Here is a 23,777-nt window from a genome sequence, read left to right on the forward strand (position 1 = left end):
AAATTATTATCTTCAGTGATAAAATTCTACCAAGATAGCTGCGTGTCGTGGTGCACACCTGTAATCCCAGTGGCTTGAGAGGTGGAGGCAAGGAGGATCACAAATTCAAAGCCCTGTCTCAAATTCATAAATGGGATGGGGATGTGGCTCAGTGGTTAAGCATCCCTGAGTTCAATCCCCAGTACAAAAAGAAAAATCTGCCAAGATAGTCATCTAAAATAAATAGATCTGCTTTATTCACTTTTTATACAAGCCACAAATATCTTAAGATATCCATGGTTTCCAGAATTGCCAAATGGTAGCTCTCTGCTTTGTTTTTTATTGATTAGACACAGGTTCCTTTTGCTAGTAGCTGCAATTTCCCAGGGTCTGCAATGAAACAAGCATGAAGGAAACACATTCATTTTTTATTTTTATTTTTATTTATTTTTTTTTTGCAGTACTGGGGATTCAACTCAGGCCTTGTGCTTGCGAGGCAAGCACTCTACCAGCTGAGCTATCTCCCCAGCCCACATTCATTCTTAATAGAACTAAAGAATCATGAACCAATTTATGAAGACAAAGTCATGGATATTTTTCCCCAATTAAAAATCCTAGAAGAAATTTCAGTATTATAAAAGCAATTCTAATATAAGCAAAAAGCCTTAGCTTAGGAATGTTATGCAGTCTTTATTACAGAAAGGTGTTGTAATGATATCTGCACCCCATAAAAAATTGGGAGGAGTCAGTGAAGTGCTCCACAGAGGACAGGATAGCCTGGTGAGCAATAAATGTTAGCTTTTTTTTTTTTTTTTTTTTTTTAATTGCAAAGGAAGCTCTATAGTCAATAAATGTGCAGTACTTCGGATTGCTCAGAAAATGCACAATACACAGAAACTAAATTGTGTCGTTTTACTTGTTGACTGACTGGCTTTGCAGTTGTTTCTGCTCCAAAAGTTAGACCTTGCAGTTTTTAAAAAGGAAAGATGAGAATTAACCAAGTGAGTCCAGCTCTGCTTCCATCTCATTTTGTTCAGTTTCTAAAATGGATAGATCCATTAGAGTTCCTGCAAAGATACAAATAAACATTAGAAGCCTTCAACAAAACAGATGACACAACAGCGTGGCTGCATATTTTATACTTATAAAACAGCTGGGGTTATATTCCCACTGATACTAGCAAACTTGATACTTTAGGAATCTGAGATTCAGGAATCACAAATTCTGTGTCAAAATTTTGATACAAGGGATTAGCCTAAGCTGGCAAATGTTGATTATAAACTATTTACTGCCATTCTAATGTTAATTTTAAAATGTCCTCTTCAAGTAACATTTTCTTTAGAACAGTAGCATGCTCACTTTCACCAGTTTTCTTTGTTGCCCGCATCTCGAATATTTTGTCTTTCGTATTTGAGGAAACCGCTCCTGGGTGGCACTGCCTTCACTGCTACTGGAGTAGCTTGGTTGGAGTTATACTTTGACAAAATCTAAAACAAAAACAAATTTTTTTTCTATTAAGTCATATGAATAACAACATAAATATAGAAGATATTATAAAACATTCAAGAAAAGCCATGGAAAAATTTTAAAGATAAAAGTTTTTTAAAACAATTTAATTTTTTTAGCAGTGCCTACAGACATTTAACAGCAGTGAAAACATGGAGATATTAGAAACTCAAATGTGAAGGTTTGAATGGCACTGTTAACTGAGGATAATGCAAACAAGTACCAATACACGCCTAAAAGCAAATTAAGACTTTACAAGCTGTTAAGGAAAACATTAAGGAAAAATCTGGAACATATCTAAAAGAAAGATCATCAATTATAAAGAGCATAAAGGAGAGTTTCAAATATCAGCATCCTTTTCCTATGTAAAAAGGTGACATTAAAGCTGGGTACAGTGGTTTACACCTGTGATCCCAGCAGCTCGGGAGGCTGAGGCAGGAGGATTCCAAGTTCAAAGCCTGCTTCAGCAAAAGCAAGGCACTGAACAACTCAGTGAGACCACATCTCTAAATAAAACAAAATAGGACTGGGGATGTGGCTCAGTGGTCCAGTGCCCCTGAGCTCAAACCCCATTACCCCTGCCTCAAAAAAAAAGATGACATTAAGGGGTTGGGGTGTGGCTCAGTGGTAGAGCGTTTGCCTGGCATGTTGAGGGTTCTATCCTCAGGACCACATAAAAATAAATAAATAAAGGTGGTGTGTCCATTTACAAATAAAAACTACATTAAAAAATAAAAAGTGACTAAATACAAGGCTTTGTTCCTTTCAAATAGAACATGGGGAACATGATATAATCCTTCCCCAATCAATCTACTGTATGTATTGCCCAGAAAAATAGAAAAAACAGGATAACAAATAATTAAATATCTTAGGATGAGTCAATTCTGATGGCATTTAGGTATTTTCCTAAGTGGTTATCCTTTTTATGGCTTTTCTTAAGCCAGGAACGTTTCTAGAATGGTTATTGAGAATTCCACGTGCCAGCTAGGTGTTGTGGTGCACACCTTTAATCCCAGTGATGGGAGGCTGAGGCAAGAAGACTGCAAAGTCAAAGCCAGGCCCAGAAACTTAGTGAAACCCTGCCTCAAAATAAATAAGGGCTGGGGATGTGACTCAGTGGTTAAGTGCCTCTGGGTTCAATCCCTGGTACCAAAACAAACGAACAAAAATCCATATGCCTAAGTGATATCTGCTAAACAGACTGGTTATTTAGTACACTTGGCAGTCAGAAATCAGTAGACTAGTGGCAAATGTTACTTACACTCAAGAATCAGATATTTACATGTAAACAAGTATTTCTGAAGCTGAGGCCCAAGAAGGTTCAAGTTTAAGAAACTGATATGTAATTAATGATACCCTGCTCTGAAGAACTGAGGGTGAATGACATTTCTGACTTGTCTGCAACACTTCCAATGGAATAACGGTCAACATGGAAACCATAGCTTAGCACACTGGAGATAAGAATACATTTCAAAGGCAAAGAGAAAAATGTCCCATTGGTTTAACATCACTAAAACTGTGGGAAGTCACTAGCTTATACCAAGTTCAGAAACTTAGCCAGGTGTTCTTAGAAGGGCCTATCTGCCTAGAATTTAGATTGTGTCAACACCAAAGCCAGCACATTAGCCTGATGACAAGGTAGCTTACATGCAGTTTCAAATCTTTTATATCAGAAAAAAATAAAACTGCCTTAAAAAATAACCTGGAGAATATCTTCTGGAATTGCAGTTACTTCTGGGGGTGTAGGTGTTCTAAGCAGATTCTCGTAAGAAGAAATTGTAGGAGAAGAGGGATCCACAAAATTCTCAAAGCACTCATCTGAATTTAAAACTAGTGGAGTATAATCTTTAACTTCCACATCATTTGATGAACTGTCTGTTTTTGATAATGGATAATTTGTGGACACCTAGAAAATAAAAATAAGTCATTGAATTATGGCAGTAATTAAAAACTGATAGTTCTATTGGGATCTCTAAGCCCCCAAGTGATCCCCCTCTTCCATGATGGTTCTAAACAAAATTGAGAAAAACAAAGAAATGGCATACGAAGGACAAAGTACCATCTTCATTACCAATAAAAGCTTACTGTAAGAACTAAATAGAATGTTGACTAAACCAGTTAGATGGACTCACCTGCCTCATTGCAGGCAACACTAAACTGAGCCAGATGAGAATCCTAGCATGGATAAGCCAGTGTTTTCACAAACCCTCAGCAAGCAGGCTCACTCCCAAGAAGAAAGCAGATTTGAAGTAAGCTCAGTTTGCAGTTTTCATGCTAAATTAACTACCTGGATAAGTAACTCCATCTCCCCAGACCAGGGTTATTAATTAAAAAAAAAAAAAAAAAAAAAAAAAAAAAAAAAAGCTAAGAGTATCTGGTCAGCAGGGTACCTTCCACATCAATAAAAATATAAGAAGTAAATTAACTGTAAATGGCAAGTGCCAGCAGACAGATAATCTGATACTTCAACTGACAACACAGCACTGCATTTGTCCGCAACTGTGCTGGCCAATATTTAACTCACAAGGTAATAAATTTAAATTAATTAAAGTCTTGAATTAAAAATTAGTTCCTCAGATCAGCAGCTACGCTTTAAAGGCCAAATAACTGTATGTAATTAGTGGCTACCATATTTAACACCCAGATTATAGATCATTTCTATCAAAGTGATAAGGTTTGATTATAGTATTTGTTAACTAGAAAAATTTGGAGAGAAAAAAACATTAAAGCACCCATACATATGTTGCCCAGAGAACTACAGATATATTTGTACTGATTCATTTCTTAAAATGTGTACATCAGTGTGTGTATATACAACACATACATGTCATTTTTCACATGATTAAATATATCTTGAAAATACTCTCTTAATGTGTTTTCATCTGGTTTTCAAAACATAACACCAGATTTTATAGATACACCTTATTGCATTCTGCTTATCTTCCATTTGGTATTTTAAATTGTTTCCCATTTTCATATTTCTTCCTATAACTTGTTATAAATCTTTGTCCCAGGTGACTTTAGAACAAATTCTGACACATGATTAAAAGTGTCTAAAAATTTTTTAAAGTTCTTGATCTATGCTAGTAAAACACCCTCTAGAAACATAGTGTAAACTGTCCTGACAGCTGCAGTTATCTAAATTTTTAAAACAGACTGTTTGAAATGAGAACATCTTGGAAGTGGTAAGAGGGTTACCAAGGAACACAAGGAATCTTTTAGGGATGATGCATATATTCTTTTCTTGATTGTAGTGGTAGTTTTACAAATGAATGCATGTGTCATAATCCAATTCTATACTCCAAATATATGTATAGTTTATTTCCTGTCAATTATTCCTTCATAATACTGATTTAAAACTATGTAAAGATCCTATATCTCTGAAAGGAAGGACAACAATAAAAACCTAGATTTTATATATGGGTTAGAAAACAAAAACAGTCAGTTTGAATCTGGAAGTAGTATCTGAGTCATCAGGAGAAAGATTAGAGCTTTCAATTCTCTGGGAATTTACCACAGCTGTGTTGTTCTTTGTGGAAGGAATTTTCAAACCAGGAGTGCAGAATGTAGGTGCCAATGGGGAACTGGTACACGTGACATCTAGAAGACACATAAAATGTTCATGAAAATAAAGATTTGAAAATGAAGATTTCAACTTTTAAGTGTTGTCAATATAATTTTGTGCTTTGTGTGTGTGTGGTGCTGGGGATTAGAATTCAGAGCATTGTGCATGTTAAGTAAGCACTGTACCATTAAGCTACACCCCTGAACCCATGCACTTTATTTTTAATAGCTTAAAAAATGTAAGTATAAGCTGGGCATGGTGGTACATGCCTGTAATTCCAGCAACTCAGGAGGCTGAGGCAGGAGGATACAAGTTTGAGGCCAGCTTCAACTTAGTGAGACCCTGTCTTAAAATAAAAAATAAAAGGGCGGCCAGCCTCAGTGGCAAATCACCCCTGGGTTCAATACCCAGTACAAAAAAGAAAAAGAAACAATGCTCAGCACCAAAATAGAATATGCAAGAAAAATAATTGTCAATCTAGTGGGTTTTTAAAAAATTTTTTTTAGTTGTAGATGAACACAATACCTTTATTTTGTTTGTTTATCTTTGTGTGGTGCTGAGGATCGAGCCCAGTGCCGAGCACTTGCCAGGCAAGTGAGCTACCACTGAGCCACAACCCAAGCCCCAATCTAGTGATCTTTACCAAACTAAATTATCATTTTCTTCAAGAAAGAGTTTAAGGCTGGGGTTGTGGCTCAGTGGTAGAGCACTTGCCTGGCATGTATAAGGCACTGGGTTTGATCCTCAGCACCACATAAAGATAAATAAAATAAAGGTATTGTGTCCATTTACAACTGAAAAAAAGGAAAAGAATAAGTTTAAGTTGGATGTGGTGGCGCACATGTGTAATCCCAGCAACTTGGGACGCTGAGGCAGGAGGATCACAAGTAAAATGCCAGCCTGGGCAATTTTGTGAGACCCTGTCTCAAAAAATAAAAAGGGCTGGGGATATAGTTCAGTGGAAGGGTACCCCTGGGTTTGATCCCCAGTACCACATATACACACGCAAAAGGCAAAAAAACCCCCAGCTAAATCTAGAAGAAATGAATGGATATAATAAACAATGTAAACACAGAAAGTTATAAACAAACTACTAAATTTTATTAAGAATGGACTATACAAATGGTAATAATGGTACTCTTATAAGATAAAAATAGGGTCAAACCAAAATACAATAACTCTTAACAAACTTCCATTTGACGAGATTACTTGTTTCCATTCCCCCCATAAACATTACTGGTGGTATACTGAAGGATTTTAGTAAGCAATCTATTCTTTAGTAAATCCATTCCACTTCAGGAATAGTTCTCCTTATTTTCTAAAATGTTTATATACTTCATTAGGAATTGAGTTGAGTGTGGTATGAGGTGATAGTTCCAAAAATAATTTTTTTAAATCAGCAACTCTTTAATAAAATCATATTTGTACAAGGTGAGCTATAAGCTGCTGAGTCAGTTATATTTTTTAAACCTGTTTATGCCAGCAGTGCTTATTAATTTAATAACAACTTAATTACATGTCAGTGAAATTAATACAAATATAATTTTCCTGAAAATATGTCCAAAACTGGAAAAATCTGATAGCTTAAAAATCCGCCAATAAATTTGGTATAGATCAGACAATTATAAAGAATTATTCAGGGTTGGGGGGGGGGAGATAGCTCAGTTGGTAGAGTGTTTGCCTCGCAAGCACAAGGCCCTGGGTTCAATGCCCAGCACCACACATACACATACACACACACACACACACAAAGAATTATTCAGAGAAATCAAAACTCTAGGATTTGTTTATTTTGTAAGAAACAAAAAAGCTGACAAATACTAAACATAATCCAAAAGAATATTAAAAACATACCAGAAAATTTTATATTTCTCTTATATGAAATCATGTTTATCCTGAATGGCATGGTATTTAATAAAATTCAATATTACAAATTAAAAGATGTGGAAAACGACAGTGTCTAAGGTGACAGAACTATTTTTATACAGATAGTCTGGAAAAAATATGAAGGAGAAGTAAGCTTGATGTTCATACTCACCACTTTTTTCCAGCTGCTGGATTATGGGGCCAGGAGTGACAGAAAAATCATTGGTCATGGGTTCTTTTTCTATGGTCTTCTCACTGGTATGGTTCAGAGAGAGATTATAAAGTTATAAAGAATTAACATTAAACCTCTGGGATAAAACTTAATCTTATTACATAACATACATTTGGACTCGTTCAGTTGTTTTATGGAAAAAGATGCCCCATGGAACAAATTCTTTTAAATTTTCTTTCTTTTAAATTTTCTTTCTCTTTTATTCTATTGGGGTATGAACTTGGGGCACTCAAACACAGAACTACAGTCAGCCCTTTTTCTATTTTTTATTTTGAGACAGGGTCTTTCTAAATTGCTGACGTTGGCCTTTCTCCCTCAGCCTCCCAAGTCACGAGGATTACAAGCATGTGCCACCCTGCCTGGCCCTTTGAGGAAAAACAGCAACGACAACAACAAAAAATTTATTTATTCATCCATCCATCCACGGTTCAAAAAAGGTTAACCTTTGACTTAAAGGAAAGCTATAAATTAAACTCATCAGTTCTAATATAGGGAACTCCATACCTCATGGCTTCAAAATCATAAAGTAGAATTTTATAACCAGTATACAGATTAAGAACTAGTCACTGGGTGCTGAGGCAGGAGGATCAGAAATTGAAAGCCAGCTTCAACAAAAGTGAGGTGCTAATAAGCAACTCTGTGAGACCCTGTTTCTAAATTACAAAATAGGGCTGGGGATGTGGCTCAGTCCCCAGTACGCTCCACCAAAAAATAAAAAAAAGAACTTGTCATTTTTTTTCCAGACTAAAATTACTGGTAGTTCAAGTGTACATTCTTTCATTGTTTAATGTTTGCTACTTCTACTTTTCAAGGAAGTATTTACTTTTGATCTATCTATGATTTATTTTGACATGAGGTAAAGATTACTTGATCTTTTCCCACTTAACCAATCATCCCAGAATAACTTACTGAATAATCTTTACTTCAAAAATACCTTTAGTATCAATTTATATTACTTTGATAAGTGATGTTTTCATTGTAACTTGCATGGTTTTAATTATCATTTCCACACTAATCACATCCAGATCTTTTTTTAAAAAATATTTTATTTTATGTGGTGCTGGGGATTGAACCCAGGGCCTTGTGCATGTGAGGCAAGCATTCTACCAACTGAGCTATATCCCCACATCCAGATCTTTTTAATCTAGCACTGAATTCACACACTATGCTTCAAATTCTTACTAAATTATCTAAGAGGAAATAAATACGTCTACAGGCACCTCAAAAATCAACATGTACATACCTTTTCCCACAAGCTGCAGGTATTCTTACCTTAGTTGATTTCCCTAGCATCATCCCAGGCAATAAGCCAGAAATCTGGGGTTTATCCTGGATCTCCCTCTCTAACCAAAACAATCACAAATTCTTACTAATTTTACTCCTTTAATTTTCCCCCCCTCTTTCCTATCTCCACAAATACCATCTTTTTTCAGGCCTTTATCACTCCTCCTATCCATATAGCTTCTCATTTAAAGAAGCCGACAGTTTATTAATAGAATTGGTGATTCAGAGAAGTTTCCTGAAATTGAGAAGGATTTGTTTGATGTACAGGGATGCACCATTGTTGGGGCATAAATATTTACTATCATTATGTCTTCCTAATTTATGGTTCCTTTAAGCAGTATGAAATGTCCTTTATCCCTTCTGACTAACTTTGGCTTGAAGTCCACTTTATCTGATATAAGGATGGAAACCCCCGCTTTTTTTACTGAGTCCATGTGTGTGGTAGGTTTTTTCCCATCCTTTCACCTTTAGTCTGTGGATGTCTTTTTCTATGAGATGAGTCTCTTGCAGACAGCATATTGTTGGGTCTTTCTTTTTAATCCATTCTGCCAGTCTATGTCTTTTGATTGATGAGTTTAGGTCATTAACGTTCAGGGTTATTATTGAGATATGATTTGTATTCCCAGTCATTTGGCTTATTTTTGGTTTTTAATTTGGCTTGGTTTCTCCTTTGAGTGGTTTTTCTCTAAAGTAGTTCCTCCCTTTGCTGACCTCCATTGTTGTTTTTCATTTCCTCCTCATGGAATATTTTGTTGAGAACATTCTGTAGCGCAGGCTTTCTATTTGTGAATTCTTTTAACTTTTGTTTATCATGGAAGGATTTTATTTCATCTTCAAATCTGAAGGTTAGTTTTGCTGGGTATAGGATTCTTGGTTGGCAACCATGTTCTTTCAGAGCTTGAAATATGTTGTTCCAGGCCCTTCTAGCTTTTAGAGTCTGGGTTGAGAAGTCTGCTGCTATCTGTATCGGTCTCCCCCTATATGTAATCTGATGCTTTTCTCTCGTGGCCTTCAAAATCCTGTCTTTATTTTGAATGTTAGGCATTTTCATTATAATGTGCCTTGGTGTGGATCTGTTGTGATTCTGTGAATTTGGTGTTCTGTAAGCCTCTTGTATTTGATTTTCCATTTCATTCTTCAGGTTTGGGAAATTTTCTGATATTATTTCATTGAATAGGTTATTCATTCCTTTGGTTTGTATCTCTGTGCCTTCCTCAATCCCAATAATTCTTAAATTTGGTCTTTTCATGATGTCGCATAGTTCTTGGAGATTCTGTTCATGATTTCTTACCATCTTCTCTGTTTGGGCAACTTTATTTTCAAGATTAAATATTTTATCTTCATTGTCTGAGGTTCTGTCTTCCAAGTGGTCTAGTCTTTTGGTGATGCTTTCCATTGAGTTTTTTATTTGGTTTATTGTTTCCTTCATTTCAAGGATTTCTGTTTTTCTTTTTTTTTTTTGAGAATCTCTATCTCTTTGTTGAAATGATCTTTTGCTTCCTGCAGTTGCTCTTTTTTCAACTGCTTATTGGTATTATCATTCATTGCCTGCATTTGTTCTCTTATCTCATCCTTTGCTTTGCGAATCATCTTAATCATGTATATCTGAAGTCCTTTTCTGACCATACTGTCATTGGATTCTAGTACTATAGAATCTAGATTTGTTTGGATCATTTTCTTCCCTTGTTTTTTCATGTTGTTCATGTATCTTCCTCTCTAGCAGTGCAGATCTGGGGTATTGCAGATTCCCCCCTATAGGCTTATAGTGGCCCTATAGGTTTCCAAAACCTTTTCTGACAATGAGCTTCAAGTCTCCAGCAGGCATCTCAGGATGGGATTTGCCCCACCTAAAGATTGGAGCTAAAGCTTCCAGGATTATCCACTTCCAGGATTATCTGAGATGGCCACTCTGGCTTCCAAATGTGTTGGCAAATGGGGAGCTGCAGCTCGAGGTGTGGACGTGGTCAGCTGGAGGTTCTAGAGGTGGGGTGCGGTTGGTCAGGCAGGGGTCCTGGAGGTTGGGTGTGTTTGTGGGATCCTGGAGGCTGGGTGCAATCAGTCAGTCTGGGGTCCCGGTGATAGGACGCAGTCAGTTGGTCTGGGGGTCCTGGCGGCAGGGAGCAGTCAGTTGATGTGAGGGCCCCAGAGGCAGGATCAGTCCGGCTGAGGGATCCTGGAGACGGGGCTCAGTCAGTCCGTCCAGGGGTCCTATGGGGCCTGGCTGTTGTCTCAAAATGGCGGCAGCCACGTGTAACCAAACCTGCAAGTACTGTCACAGTGAACTTCCAGGCAACAGCAGGCAGCTGGCGCTCCACTGGTGGTCTGCGGTCAGTCTGCTGGTAGCTGTCAGATGATCAGGAGGTGAACCTCAGGTGGTGGGTGATGGATAGGTGAGAGGCAGGCGATGGACAGGTGAGAGGCAGGCAAATGGCAGATGATAGGCACCTGACAGTGAGCAATCAATACCCTCTGCTTGAAACTGGAGTTAGGGAGCGACAAGGAATGCAGCCTCCCTCTAGTCTGCCATCTTGGATCAGCCTCCCAGAGAAGTTTCAAATATAAAGTATCAGAAAACATTTTGCTGCTGCTTCTCTGGGAAAACACCATATGGCGGATGAGGCTGGTGCAGCAGGAGGGCCCTGGAATGGGTGGCCGTGTCAGCTTCCATGGAGTCTTCCGCAGCGGTCTCTGAGGCTGTGGCTGAGGCAGGGGCACTCGCGATGCAAGGCCAAAGACAAGGAGTGGATCCCGGTCACCAAGCTGGGCCGCCTGGTCAAGGACATGAAGATCAAGTCCTTGGAGGAGCTCTACCTCTTCTCTTTGCCTATCAAGGAGTCTGAGATCATCGACTTTTTCCTGGGGGCGTCACTCAAGGATGAGGTTTTGAAGATCATGCCTATACAGAAGCGGACTCATGCTGGCCAGCAGACCAGGTTCAAGGCATTTGTAGCTATCGGGGACTACAATGGTCATGTTGGACTGGGAGTAAAGTGCTCCAAGGAGGCAGCCACTAATATCTGAGTGACCATCATCCTGGCCAAGCTCTCCACTGTTCCTGTGTGGAGAGGCTACTGGGGGAACAAGATTGGCAAGCCCCACACTGTTCCTTGTAAGGTGACTGGACGTTCTGTGCTGATGCGGCTCATCCCTGCCCCCAGAGATACTGGCATTGTCTCAGCCCCTGTGTCCAAGAAGCTGTTGCTGATGGCTGGTATTGATGACTTCTACACTTCTGCCAGGGGCTGCACTGCCACCTTGGGCAATTTCACTAAGGCCACCTTTGATGCCATCTCCAAGATATATAGCTATTTGACTCCCAATCTCTGGAAAGAAACTGTTCACCAAGTCTCCCTATCAGGAATTCACTGACCATCTTGTGAAAACCTACACCAGAGTCTCTGTACAGGGGACCCAGGCTCCAGCTGTGGCTACAACATAGGGTTTTTATACAAAAAAAAAAAAAAAAAAAAAAGGAAACTGGACCATGAAGCTTTGAGTTTCCTCTTTCCAGCCGGCGCTGAGCGTTGGGCATCTCTCGGGACAACTTGCACAAGTGCCACAAGACTGGGGGGGCAAGAGAAAGCCCTATCACAAGAAGCGGAAGTATGAGGTGGGATGCCCTGCTGCCATCACTAAGATTGGCCCCCGCCGCATACACACTGTTCCAGTGCGAGGAGGCAGCAAGCAGTACCAGGCTTTGAGGCTATATGTGGGGAACTTCTCCTGGGGTCTGAGTGTTGTACTTGCAAAACAAGGATCATTGATGTTGTCTACAATGCATCCAATAATGAGCTGGTCCACACCAAGATCCTGGTGAAGAACTGCATCGTGCTCATTGATAGCACACCATACCGACAGTGGTACGAATCCCATTAGGCACTGCCCCTGGGCCGCAAGAAGTGGGCCAAGCTGACTCCTGAGGAGGAAGAAATTTTAAAACGAAAAGCGATCAAAGAAAATTCAAAAGAAATACAATGAAAGGAAGGAGAATGCTAAAGTCAGCACTCTCCTGGAGGAGCAGTTCCAGCAGGGCAAGCTGCTGGCCTGCACTGCATCGAGACCAGGACAGTGTGGCTGAGCAGATGGCTATGTGCTAGAAGGCAAGGAGTTGGAGTTCTATCTGAGGAAAATCAAAGTCCGGAAAGGCAAGTGAGTCCTCCTCCCTTCTGTCTTAGCTCAGGTAATAAAAGTGTTTATTGTTCTATGCCCTAAAAAAAAAAATTTAAAATAAATAAGTAAATAAAGTGAATGAAACCTGTTTAAAAAAAAAATAAAATATTTTAAAGAAAAAATGTTTGAAACATTTAATCTAGGATAAAAATTAGTAAATGCAAAATATTTAGGAAATGAAGTAAAAAGGTACCTTTCAGGAAAGTTGCTTACCTTTTAATATTCTTCATGTTTTTAAGTCCCATTGTGTAATCTTCATTTAAACACATAGTATATTCAGAGATACCGAAATGTTCTAACTTAGGAGTTATACACTCGAAATCATCCATTTTTAGAGCATGTTTTGGAGTTTTTAGTATTTTAACTAGTGACTGACTAGTAGGTGGAGTTTGAATTTCAGGCTCTTCCTTATGGTTGTTTACTGCCTGTGAAGGGTTTGGTAAAACTTGGGATATCATATATCGCTCAAGTCCAAAATCTGAAAGTTGTGGACTACGTGGAAGCTTCTCAGAAACAGAACCGCTTGGAACAGAAGGATCAGACATGTCATCCTTCACATCAGGCTTTTCAGAATTTTCACACTTAGCCGTCTCTTGGGTAGAGTCAGTAAGTTCTTGCTCACATTCTAGAAGGAAGAATCAAAGAGGTAACATTCTGGTAAAACAGCAGAACAGAAAATCTTAAATTCTATTTCAATTGTTCCTTCAGTAATTTTCTGGTACATACCTCTTACTTGTATTCCATTTTGATCATACATTAGAGAAGGAAAGCAAACTAAAGTGTTAAAGATGAAAAATCAATACTCCCAAATTAAAGACCAATTTTCTTCTTCAATTAATGTGATTTACCAGTTTTTCTTAATATTTTCTGACACCATTCTATCATTAATTAGTGTGGAATTAATTAAGTGTGGAATCAACTCTGTTCTAGATTTAATACAATGTATAGTGGTATTTTAAAACATTAATTTCTAGATGCTTAAGCTAAAAGGGAAAGACTACAAAGATAATTTTATCTTATGTCAGTCTGGAACACCTTTATCAAAAACTTAGTTGAGAAAATAATAGAACATTTGAAGCACACATCCATTCTCAACCATCTATAAGGTTTTATACTATGATTACATGGCTTCTGAGTCTTGGAAGAGTTTCTGATTCACTGAATTCTGTTCTGGCTTTGTGCTTTCTGTAAATCCTAAGAAATACTACAAGAGTTGCCAAAAACCTACTGTTGTATTTATCCCAAGGCTGTCATTGATAATATTAATAAAATAAGGGGTTGGGACTGTGGCTCAGTGGTAGAGCACTTGCCTAGCAAGTGTGAGGTGCTGGGTTCAATCCTCAGCACCACATAAAAATAAGTAAATAAATAAATAATATAAAGGTATTGTGTCCATCTACAACTAAAAAAAATTAATAAAATAAGACCATTGCCATTACTTCTCAATCAGCAATATAATTATATTCCCATTTCCCAAGGGAGGAAAAAACAATTTAGAGAAACTATTCAAGGTCACATGTTATAACTGAAAGAGCCAATATTTGAATGTGTGGCTCTTTCACACCAAGTACTTTCTGTTATACCAATGTGGACTACTTAATATACTTTCCAAACATATCCTCAATTTTTTTTTTTTTTTTGGTGGTGCTGGAGATTGAACCCATGGCTTCATAAATACTAGGCAAGTGATCTACCACTGAACCATATCCCCAGACCTCTCAATACATAATTAATGAATTTAGTAGATGTTTTGTTTATGTACAAAGTTCATTTTTATAATAGACATGAAGACAGTGAAGCATATTAGTCATCCAGAGGTATGAACAGAACAATAACAATAACAGTTAATAATTGAGTGATGCCTGGGCATGGTGGCACACGCCTATAATCCCAGCGGCTTGGGAGGCTGAGGCAGGAGGATCGTGAGTTCAAAGCCAGCCTCAGCGAAAGTGAGGCGCTAAGCAACTCAGGGAGACCCTGTCTCTAAATAAAATACAAAACAGGGCTGGGGATGTGGCTCAGTTGTCGAGTCCCTGAGTTCAATCCCTGGTACCCGCTCCACCCCCCCCCCCCTAATAATAATAATTGAGTGAGAGACATGCCAGGCCTTGCGCTAAGCAAATTTTGTGTCATTTAGTCTTTACACAATACACCATAAAGTAGATGTACTGAACATCCGTGCCTTACAAATGAGAAACTGAAGCACAAAGTTAAGTAGTTTGCCAAAGATAATACAGCAAGGAGTGGTGGAATAGAGATTTGCACTTAGGTAATTTGGTTACACTGTGCTATACTACCCTGCATTAGAATTTTAGAACTGAAAAAGGACTTTACCAATCTATACAGCCAAAATCTCTCATTCTATGTAAAAGGAAACTGAACCAGAAAAACGAAATAGCATGCTGTAAAGTTTCTCAGCTATTTATTGGCAGATTTGACTAGAAATCATTCTAAGTCTTTCGTGTAGCATTGTGTTGGTTCTCATCCAGCATGGTGGAAAGGAAAGCAAAACCCATTTTTCTACTGTATCACTGACCAGCACACAATGAGTATGAAATGATATTATTATAATGGCAGAGACAGAACCAAGCCTACAGTTGTTTTAGTCATGCTGCCTTCTTTAATACTAAGCCATGTGCTATAAAATGAAAGTAGTCAAACCTGAATTTTCTTTGACACGTGGATTATATCCATATTTCTGGAAAAACTCTCTTATTTTTATGATATCCACTGAATTTTTTTTCATCAGTATTTTTGTTGCCTTTATGAAATTAATGTTTTCTTGACTTTCCAATCTTGCTTTATCAAGAAGAATGTTAACATCATCCTTTAATGAGGAAAGAAAATATATTACAATTCTCTAAGTTCTAAGTTTACTTAGGCTAAAAAAAATTACCACAGAAAAACAACACATTAATATTGTAGGATTAATACCTTTAAAGTCTGGACTTCTGAATGAAGATCATGTAAAATTCTCATTGGATAATCATCAAAGTCTTCAATATATATGTTGAAAGGAAAAAAGTTTAATAAATATGAGAAAAAGAAGGAAGAAAAAAATAAAAAGATTAGTTTCTTTTTAAAAATTTTTTTGTTGTAGATAGACACAATACCTTTATTTTATTTATTTATTTTTATGTGGTGTTAAGGATTGAACCTAGTGCCTCACTGGGGCCAGGTGAGCATTCTACCACTGAGTCACAACCCCAGCCCCTAGGTGTAGTTTCTTAAAATTATAAAATCCTTGTAGGTATTTACTTATAATTTATCTGTTACCAATTGCTAAAATAAGTGTTAAGGCTATTCTTTAAAACCTTTATTAAAGCCTGGCATGGCGATGCATGCCTGTAATCCCAGCAGCTCTGGAGGCTGAGCCAGGTAAGTCAGCCTCAGCAATGGTGAGGTGATTAGAAACTCAGTCAGACCCTGTCTCTAAATAAAATACAAAGTAGGGCTGGGGATGTGGCTTCATGGCTGAGTGCCCTTAGGTTCAATCCCTGGTATCAAAAAACAAAACAAAACTTTATTGAGCTATAACAACACAGCTATAACAAATAATCATAAGTATATAGCTTGAGGAATTTAACAAGGTGAACTTAGCTGGATAAACAGCCCTCAGCTCAATAAGTAAGGGAAGAGGACAATGGGAGAGGAAAGAGGATTACTAACTTTATAACTCCTCTTTTAGTTCCTCCCTCCCCCACCAAAGGTAAACCTTACTCTGATTTCTAAAACCATGAAGTTGTTTACCTGCTTATGAACTTTCTTTAATGAATTCAGACAATATGTTTTCTTTTGTGATTGGCTTCTTTCATTCAGCATTCTTTGTGACACTCCTCTGTGTTCATCCATCTCTAATTCATTCATGCTCATTGCTAAACAATATTTCACTCTACAATATATCTATTCTATTGTTGATAAACTTTGGGTTGTATCTATTTTGGAACTATAATGAATACTCTTGCTTTGAACTTTTCTAGAACATCTTTTTCAAAAAATATTTATTATCTGGGTCTTCAGTTTGTTTACTGCAATGCTAGGGATTGAATCCAGGGACTTGCACATGCTAGGCCACATCCCAAGTCCTAGCACGTCTTTGGTGCCAATATATGCACAATTCTTTACCCTAAAGACCTAGAACATGTGCTGTATTATAGGTTATACATATGTTTACTTCTAGTACATACTGCCAGATGGTTTTCCAACATGCTGTTATAATTTACACTCCAACAGCAGTGCATGCAAGTTCCATTTGTTCTACATCCTTACAAACACTTGGTACTTTCCTCCTTTTAATTTTAGTTACCCCGATAGGTATGCAATTGTACTGTATTGGAATTTAATTTGCATTTCCTTGATGACTAATGAAATCCATGCTTTTTCATATATTTAATGGCTATATAAAGATAATTTGAAGTAAGACTTGAATTTTTCTGTGGTATTGTCTTCCTTTATCAATTGTAGGTACCCTTTTTTTTTTGATATTGGGGATTGAACCCAGGGGCACTTAACCACTGAGCCACATCACCCTCAGCTCCCCGACCCCCCCTCCTATTTTCCCCCCAGTTTTGAGACTGGGTCTCAACAAAGTTGATTAGGGCCTCACTAAGTTGCTGAGGCTGGCTTTGACCTCACAATCTTCCTGCATCAGCCTACAGAGCTGCTGGCATATGCCATCAGCCCAGCTGTAGGTACTCTATACATTTTGGATATAAGTCTTCTATCAGAAACATGTATGATAACAACTTCTTCTACTCTTTTAATAATTAATTTTAATAATGTGTGAGGGGGAGTTGCTGTTAACTGAACAAAGGGTCTTACACATACTAGGTAAGCACTCTATCACTGAGCTATATTCCTCCCTTTTTATGAAAGAGCCTTGCTAATGGGCCGGGCTGGCCTTGTACTTGTGATCCTATCAGCCTCCTGAGTAGCTGGAATTACAGATATGTGCACCATACATACTCTCTTAATCCTAATGTAGTCCTACTTGTCATTTTTTCCCCCATGATGGATACTTTTTGTTTTCTACTTTAAAAATCCTTGCCAATGACAACACATATTTTTTTCATGTTTTCTTCTAAAAGCTTTAAGTTTTTCTTTTGTATTTAGAATTTCCATCTGGAATTGTTTTTGTTTTTGTTGTTTTGTTTCATGTTTTCGGTACAGAATGCATTAAGGATCAAGATTCATTCTTTTCTTCCATATGGATTTCCATCACAATCAACCTGACACTGCTTCCTCAAAAGACATTTTTGGGCTGGGAACGTAGCTCAGTGACAGAGCATTTGACTAGCACGCATGAGGTTCAATACCCAGTACTGCAAAAAAAAAAAAAAAAAGACATCCTTTACTCACTGCACTGTCACCTTTGTTATTAATCAGTCATATTTATGATTAGAAGTAGTTTTTAAAAGGATTCTATTTCTCTTTTCAAAAACACACTTGCTTTGATGATCTCTTCTTTTGGCTGTTAGAAGTTCCCAATTTTCACTAGGGAAATGCAAATCCAAACCCCAGTGAGGTGGGTATAATGGCACAGGCCTGTAATCCCTGCTACTTTTCAGGCTAAGTCAGGGGGATAGTGAGGTTTGAAGCCAGGTTGGGCAACATAATGAGAAAAAAATCCAAAACCCCCAGAAACCCCAACCATGATAAGATTCCACTTCATACGCTCTAGAGTAACTACAATAAAAAATACTGGTAAACCATATCCAAAAACATATTAAGAAAATCGTGCACCACGATCAAGTGGGGTTCATTCCTGGAATGCAAGGATGGTTTAACATCTGTAAATCAATAAACATAATCCATCACGTCAATAGACTTAAGGATAAGAATCATATGGTTATTTCAAACGATGCAGAAAAAGGAAAATACAACACCCCTTCATGCTCAAAACACTAGAAAAAATAGGGATAGTAGGAACATACCTGAACATTGTAAAGGCTATTTAGGCTAAGCCCACGGCCATCATCATTCTTAATGGAGAAACACTGAAACCATTCCCTTTAAAAACGGGAACAAGACAGGGATGCCCTCTTTCACCACTTCTATTCAACATTGTCCTTGAAACTCTAGCCAGAGCAATTAGACAGACTAAAGAAATTAAAGGGATACGAATAGGAAAAGAGGAATTTAAGCTGTCCTTATTTGCTGATGACATGATTCTATATTTAGAGGATCTAAAAAACTCCTCCAGAAAACTTCTAGACCTCATCAATGAATTCAGCAAAATAGCAGGTTATAAAATCAACATGCATAAATCGAAGGCATTTTTATACACAAGCGATGAAACATCTGAAAGGGAAATGAGGAAAACAACTCCATTTGCAATAGCCTCAAAAAAAAAATAAAATACTTGGGAATCAATCTAACCAAAGAAGTAAAAGATCTCTACAATGAAGACTACAAAACATTGAAGAAAGAAACTGAGGAAGACCTTAGAAGATGGAAAGATCTCCCATGTTCTTGGATAGGCAGAATTAATATTTAATATTATCAAAATGGCCATACTTTCAAAGGTGCTATACAGATTTAATGCAATTCCAATTAAAATCCCTATGACATTTCTCATAGAAACAGAAAAAATGACAAGTAGGACTACATTAGAAATTCATCTGGAAGAACAAAAGACCCAGAATAGCCAAAGCAATCCTGGGCAGGAAGAGTGATGCAATAGGTATCACTATAACAGACCTTAAACTCTACTATAGGGCAACAGTAACAAAAACAGCATGGTACTGGCACCAAAATACACAGGTAGATCAATGGTACAGGATAGAAGACACGGAGACATACCCACATAAGTACAGTAACCTCATACTAGACAAAGGTGCCAAAAACTTACAATGGAGAAAAGACAGCCTCTTCAACAAATGGTGCTGGCAAAACTGGAAATCCATAAGCAGTAAAATGAAACTAAACCCCTATCTCTCACCCTGTACAAAACTCAACTCAAAATGGATCAAGGATCTAGGAATTAGACCTGAGACCCTTCACCAAATACAAGAAAAAGTAGGCCCGAATTTCCATCATGTTGGCTTAGGACCAGACTTCCTTAACAAGATCCCCATAGCGCAAGAAATAAAAGCAAGAATCAATAAATGGGAAAAAACTGAACTAAAAAGTTTTTTCTCAGCACAGGAAACAATAATGTGAAAAGAGAGCCTACAGAGTGGGAGAAAATCTTTTCCACACACACTTCAGACAGAGCACTCATCTCCAAAGTTTATAAAGAACTTAAAACACTTTACACCCAAAATACAAAGAACTCAATCAATAAATGGGCTAAGGAAATGGGCAGACACTTCACAGAAGAAGATATACAGTTGATCAACAAATACATGAAAAAGTGCTCATCATCTCTAGTAATTAGAGAAATACAAATTAAAACCACTCTAAGACTTCATCTAACTTAAATTAGAATGGCTGTTATCAAGAATACAAGCAATAATAAGTGTTGGCGTGGATGTGGGAAAAAAGGCACACTCATACATTGCTGGTGGAGTTGCAAATTGGTGCAGCCACTCTGGAAAGCAGTATGGAGATTCCTCAGAAAGCTTGGAATGGACCCACCATTTGACCCAGCAATCCCACTCCTTGGTTTATACCCAATGGACTTAAAATCAGCATACTACAGTGATGCAGCCACATCAATGTTCATGGCAGCTCAATTCACAATAGCTAGATTGTGGAACCAACCTAGATGCCCTTCAATTGATAAATGGATAAAGAAACTGTGGTATATATACACAATGGAATATTACTCAGGCATAAAGAAGAGTAAAATTATGGCATTTGCTGGTAAATGGATGAAGCTGGAAAATATCATGCTAAGTGAAATAGGCCAAGCCCAAAAAACCAAAGACCGAATGTTTTCTCTGATAAGTGCATGACAATATATAACAATGGGGGATGGCAGGGGGGAAAAGAAGAATGAAGGAACTTTTGATGGTATAGAGGAAAAAAGGGTGGGAGGGGGTGGGAATGGAAAAACAGTAGAATGAAACAGTATTACCCTATATATATGTATGAATACCTGAATAGTGTGAATATACACTATGTACAACCATAGAAATGAAAAGTTGTGCCCCATTTGTGTACAATGAATAAAAAATGTGTCTGTAAAAATAAAAAATATTTTAATAAAAAAATTATTTCAATTATTTTTCTTGCAAAACCAAAAGAAAATGCAGAATTGTACAGAGGTAATATGTTGGTAAGAAGATGAATTAGGCTTCTTTTGCGTGGAGCTGGCGAAGTAGTCGTGTTACAGGCCAGTACCCGGGCGCACGGTGAGGTTGGGGCCTGCGTACTACGAAGCCTTCTTGGAGCTTTGATCCTAGAATGCTAGTTTTTGGAAGCTCGCACGTGCGGAACGCGCCGCCCGGCCGCCACATGCCCTGAGTAGACTCTGGGAGACGACATGCTTGGAGTTTAGGCGTGAGGCGCCTGCTTATAGGCCTAGGGCGCCACGCGCGGCCCTATTTCTGGCATGGGGCCACCGGCTGCCCTGAGCCTAAGCGTCGGCGGGAAAAATCACCTGAGGATTTACAAAAGGTACAAAGTACATTTGTGTGGTTACTGTGCACGTGTGTAAGGGATGATGAGGTTAGTTTAAGAATAAGGGGCACTTATTAACAGGGCTAATGCCTTTCTACTTTCGCCAGATTATTTCAACATGGGCAACCCCGAATCTGTATAGAACTCTAGGGGCTGTTTTGAGCCCGGGCGGCGCTGTTTCCAGTACTAATTAATGAGTGGGAGAGGATTAGTACAGAAAGAAATTAAAACATGACATTCAGAATGTTTGATTGCAAGCATCGATCCCCCGCAGTAATGGCGCTGGCTTTCGGTGGTACATCGGAGCTGCTAAGATGCACAAGGAAATCCCAAAACATCGCACAGAATTAACAGAGAATTACTTGCTTAAAACCTGACAGTCACACCTGTGATTGTGGCTGTGTGACCATTCAGAAGGACCAGTTTGCTGTAAAGTTCATGGGATAGAACAATTTCTGAATAGTTCTGCAAAGTTTCCTTTTTCTGTTATCAAAACCTGGTGATAAGAAAAACATCCAGGAAAAGCAGACGTGAAGAGAAAACATGCAGTTTGGGATTATATTTTTTAAATTTATAGCTATTATTAGCTAAACCATGAATGGATTTTAAACAAAATTCTTGACTTTTGCATAATTAACTTTGTAATCAAATTATTCATGAATGTTTTGTCATTAATCCTCTTTTGAATTTAAGATACATAGTTGTAATTAAGACAGCAAAAGTTACACTGGCTTATGTATGAATTTAGTAATGTTTTTATAGAGATAGATGTCTGGTTATTGATAAAAAGTGGTTAGTAGCCGAGTCATGGACTATTTAGTCATAATGTATAGGATGTTGAAAATGAAGGGAGAATATAATAATAAAGTTTTTGTTAACCAAAAAAAAAAAAAAAAAAAAAAAAGAAGATGAATTAGCACAAGCTTTGTGAAAAGCACTTCAGCAGATTTATTAAAAACCCAAAAAATGTTAATGCAGTTTTTGTCTATCATAACATTATCTTAACTACATAAACAAATCAAACACACACACATACATGTGCACATAGTAGATAAAATAAGAATGGTAGAAAAGGTACAAAACATTAATAGTGCTGTCTTCTGATGGTGGGGTTATATGGAATAGTTATTTTCTTCTTTTCACTTTTCTATATCTGAAACTTCCTACAGTGCACATGTTAATTTTATAGTTACACTTTCAAATGACTGGAGAATTAGTCATAATATAATCAATATGAAAGGAATCTGCATCTGTACAGTGTGCTATTTAATGCCCAATTATGACACTTAAGAAAATCTCAAAACCTGAGACACTTTTTTGTTTGTTTGTTTGTTTTGTACTGGGGATTTAACTCAGGATGCTTTACCACTGAGCTACATCCCCAGTGCTTGTTTTTTGAGTCAGGGTCTCCACCTTGGGATCCTGCTGTCTCAATTTCCCAAGTCACTGGACTATTGATGAGCACCACCATGCCCAGCTGAACTTCTTTTCCAACAAGTCTTTAAAAATAAATGGTTATTTCTTTAAAAGAACAAACAGTAGTCTTGAGTACTAGGGTTTGTGTTGGCAATATAATTTGCTGGGGAAATACAGACGTTTTCTTCGCGGTCATTAAAGGTAAGACAAAAGTCACTACACATGTAGAGTGTAAAGAACAAAGCTAAATAGATGCATTTAAAAAAAAAGAAATTGCTAATTTTTTTCCTTGGTTTTACTGATAAACACAAAACGTCTTAAACGCATATCATGCATAAATGTGTGTTTATTTATAAGCTCAATCTGTCAACTTAGATTTTTATTCATAAGGGTCGTTCTCTCTTCACAACATAATAGTGAACAACATAATAACAATGTTTTCATCACATGAGAAGAGCACTATGGTTATCCACGGAACTAAAAACGGACACAACTATTCAATTGAGTAGCATAAGACTAAATCACGTCCCATAAATATGTACAATTATTACGTGTCCATTAAAAAAGAGATCATAAATATGGCACTTGCGGCCCCCGAGCTATGTTAATGACAAACGTCGAGCACTTTAATAGGTGCAGCACCCGCACCCTTGTCTCTTTCCAAGCACTTCTCGCCCCTGTCAATAAATACCCCTTCCAGGGCTGGGGAGATAGCTCAGTTGGTAGAGCACAAGGCCCTGGGTTCAATCTCCAGCACCACAAATAAATAAATAAATAAATAACCCTTCCGGTCAGTGGGTACATTTGTACTAGGGGGTACCCTTCCTGCCGCCGCCCGGGGCGGGTCCGAGTCGCGGCGAATCCCACCAAACGCGGCTGAAAGCCGAGACCCTCACGGGGCCCGCCAGCCTCACTCACCACTCTCCTCTCCGTCCAGCGCTCGCTGCAGCCGGGCCGTCTCGCAGTCGAGGGTGCTGGCCAGAGTCCGCAACTTGCCGTAAAAGCTCCGGATCGGGTCCATGGATGAGGGCAGACAAGCAAGAATCTAGGCAACAGCAGAGACACCAACGCTCCAGACCCGTACTCAGCCGCCACTAGTTTGAATCTGTAGGAGCCGGAAATGTCCTTGGTTCCGCGCAGGCGCAAAGGTTCTCTCTCGCGAGAGCTGAAGTATCACGTGAAGGTGCCGGTGGA

The 23,777-nt window shown here is 38.2% G+C and overlaps 1 protein-coding gene and 2 pseudogenes across 5 annotated transcripts; 2 read left to right on the top strand and 1 right to left on the bottom strand.

Moving 5' to 3' along the window:
• Positions 1-470: 470 nt before the first annotated feature.
• On the bottom strand, positions 471-23,775 carry SKA3 (spindle and kinetochore associated complex subunit 3). Of its 3 annotated transcripts, XM_079138872.1 has the most exons (9): positions 23,502-23,775; positions 15,537-15,598; positions 15,264-15,429; positions 12,816-13,227; positions 7,089-7,171; positions 5,000-5,085; positions 3,188-3,391; positions 1,339-1,466; positions 471-1,046 (listed from the first exon to the last, which is right to left on the bottom strand). In XM_079138872.1, the coding sequence occupies exons 1-8, from the start codon at positions 23,602-23,604 to the stop codon at positions 1,341-1,343; spliced, it is 1,242 nt and encodes a 413-aa protein (XP_078994998.1). In that variant the 5' UTR covers positions 23,605-23,775; the 3' UTR covers positions 471-1,046; positions 1,339-1,340. The 3 variants fall into 3 exon arrangements, with proteins under 3 accessions (XP_078994998.1, XP_078994997.1, XP_078994999.1); XM_079138871.1 differs by having other exon boundaries at positions 471-1,466; XM_079138873.1 differs by lacking the exons at positions 15,264-15,429; positions 15,537-15,598 and having other exon boundaries at positions 471-1,466.
• LOC306660539 (small ribosomal subunit protein uS5-like) lies at positions 10,894-12,638 on the top strand (annotated as a pseudogene). Its single transcript has one exon. The product of its transcript is annotated as a small ribosomal subunit protein uS5-like (transcript).
• On the top strand, positions 11,954-12,638 carry LOC306660274 (small ribosomal subunit protein eS8-like; annotated as a pseudogene). Its single transcript has one exon. The product of its transcript is annotated as a small ribosomal subunit protein eS8-like (transcript).
• Positions 23,776-23,777: the final 2 nt, after the last annotated feature.

Source organism: Sciurus vulgaris (genome assembly GCF_902686455.1).
Source record: "Sciurus vulgaris genome assembly, chromosome: 4".
NCBI lineage: Eukaryota > Metazoa > Chordata > Mammalia > Rodentia > Sciuridae > Sciurus > Sciurus vulgaris.